We start from the raw sequence: 2,546 nt of genomic DNA on the forward strand, positions 1-2,546 counted from the left end.
CTTCTCTGGATAGGGTCCTGCTCTCCACTCTTCTCCCTTGATGGTCCCAGGGACCTCCGCTCCTAGACTGAAAAGTTAAATCACTCCCCTCCTTGCTACAAAATGTTCTCCCTCTTTTTCCATATTGTTCCTTTCCCCTTAACATAAACTCACTAGTCCCTAAATTTCCTACCTAATCTTTTGAGTTGTTGTTGTCCATATAATCCCATATAAGAAATTCTTAAAAGTGATTCCGTTAATTTTTTGTTGAGCACCTCCTATGAGAACCCATTAAGTACATCCATTCTAAGGAGAGAATGGGTAGTACGCATGCAGAAATCTGTATAATTTCAAGTCATGGTAAGTGCTATGGAGAAACATCAAGGTGAGGGGGCAGAGAGCTCTGGTAGAGTGGTTGGGGACACCCTTTTAGAGGAAATGGCTGGAAGTGGGAGTGAGTTAACTGAGGGAAGAGCATGCTCCACTGAGCAGGAGGGTCAAGTCAGGGATTCTATCCAGCAAACTTTATTTCAGTATCTCCACCAGCCAGCACTGTTCTGGGCACTGAGAATACGGCAGTGGACAAGGCTGACCCATATTTACTTCTTGCTCCAAGTAGTTGAGGAAGTGTTGCTGTTGTCGTTAAGTGCCGTCGAGTCAGTTCCAACCCATAGCGACCCTGTATAGGGTTTCCAAGGAGCAGCTGGTGAGCTTGAGCCACTGACCTTGCAGTTCAAATGACTTTGCAATCTGACGCATTAGCCCACAGCGCCACACCAGGAGTCCATGTAGAGGAGTTAATTACAAGACGGGCTTAAAACACTGCCAGGCTTAGAGGCTCCAACCAGAGTGTTGTTACAGCCTTGGTTGTACATATTTAACACACCGAATACACAGGACTGCCTATGGGTGGTGCTGCCCACTAAGGTAGTAGGCTGCTAACCATAAGGTAGGTACCTTGGAAGAAAGGCCTGCAGATCTACTTCAGAAAAACCAGCCATTGGAAACCTTACGAAACGCAGTTCTGCTCTGACACACATGAGTTGAAATGGACTCATGAGTAACTGGTATTTCTGTCTTCCCTGCCTAGGTTGTGGGCAGTGTCTGGGCTCACATCCCTGGGTGGCCATTTCCCACAGGTGGTCTGAGCTGGAAGGGCCATAAGGACCACTATAGCCCCCTCCCAGGGTACAGATGTGCAAGGGCCTGACTAAGGTCACATGAGTCTCAGAAAGGCTCTGACCACAGTCCTTGTCCTCTCTGGTGCTCCCCATCAGTGTCCATGTGTCTGTCCTCCAGGACCCAAGGCCACCTGCTGGCAGCCCAGTGCCTTGCTATGACCGTCACCTACACAAGCAAAGTGGCCAATGCTCAGTTAGGCTCCTTCTCCCGCCTGCTGCTGTGCTGGAGAGGCAGCATCTACAAGTTGCTTTATGGCGAGTTCATCATCTTCCTGGCCTGCTACTACTCCATCCGCCTCATCTACAGGTGCTGGGCAGGGAGGGGCTGGGGCAGGGAGGGGTGGCTCCATGCATGTTAGAGGATCTATGCACCTGCGACTGAGCCAAGCTCCTGGCCGGGCCTGGAAGCCAGGGGGTGGCTGGGGAGGAGAAAAAAGGAGTCCCACTGGGAAAGCCAACTCAACACAGGCCAGAAGGGCTCAGACCCATGCCTACTTGACCCCCCCGGAATCCCACAAGCTGCCCCTGGGAGTCTCTCACACCCAGACCTTACATTTTAAAAGACCAAACACCCGTTGTTTCAACCTGCTGCAAACTGTTTCTTACCCACTGTCAGAGTTGATTCCAACTCACAGGGTCTCCGAGACTGTAAATTTTTACAGGAGCAGAAAGCCTAATCTGCTTCGGAGGGGTGTGACATTGTGCCGCCAGCCTTGAGGTTAGCCCAACTTCTAACCCACTGCTTCTTAGATCGTTAAAATGTTCAAAAACCAAAACGAAATAAAAACAAAACCTGCTGATGTCGAGTTGATTCTGCTTGGATGATACAAATGGTTTACATTCATCTGTAGCCACTGTAGGTTAATGAGCTAGAAGGCAAAGTCAGTTTGAACCGAAAGGTCGGCGGTTCAAACCCACCAGCCACTCCTTGGAACCCCTATACAGGATCACTATGGGTCGAAACTGACTCCATGGCACTTAACAACAACAACCAATTTAAAAAGAAGCCCTGGTACTGTAGTGGACTAAAAACTGGACTGTTGACCACAAGGTCAGTAGCTCCAATCTACTGATCACAGGAAACCTGGCATGGAGCTGTAGTATAAGCAATGGACTGCTAACTGCACGTTTGGTGGTTCAAACCGACCAGCCCCTCCTCAGAAACCCTATACAGGGTCTCTTTGAGTCAGAACAAACATCATGGCACTTAAGAACAACTATAATCCCTCTGAAAGATATGTGAGGTTTTCTGCTCTGGTAAAGATTTACCAAAAGGAAATGGTTGATGTTCAACCATTTCAAGAGGTAGCATATGATCAAGAGCCAATGGTACTGAAGGAAGAAGTCCAAGGTGCATTGTAGGATGAGGCAAAGAATAAGGCACCA

The 2,546-nt window shown here is 48.7% G+C and overlaps 1 protein-coding gene across 1 annotated transcript in view; it reads left to right on the forward strand.

Annotated features, from left to right (window-relative positions):
• The first annotated feature begins 1,315 nt into the window (after nt 1-1,315).
• BEST1 (bestrophin 1) overlaps nt 1,316-2,546 on the forward strand; it is a 13,307-nt gene continuing 12,076 nt past the window's right edge. The window contains exon 1 of the mRNA XM_006875052.1: nt 1,316-1,467. Coding sequence (XP_006875114.1) covers nt 1,316-1,467 — 152 coding nt within the window. The remainder of the gene's footprint in view (nt 1,468-2,546) is intronic.

The sequence above is a fragment of the Chrysochloris asiatica genome, unplaced genomic scaffold, assembly GCF_000296735.1.
Source record: "Chrysochloris asiatica unplaced genomic scaffold, ChrAsi1.0 scaffold00310, whole genome shotgun sequence".
Classification (NCBI taxonomy): domain Eukaryota; kingdom Metazoa; phylum Chordata; class Mammalia; order Afrosoricida; family Chrysochloridae; genus Chrysochloris; species Chrysochloris asiatica.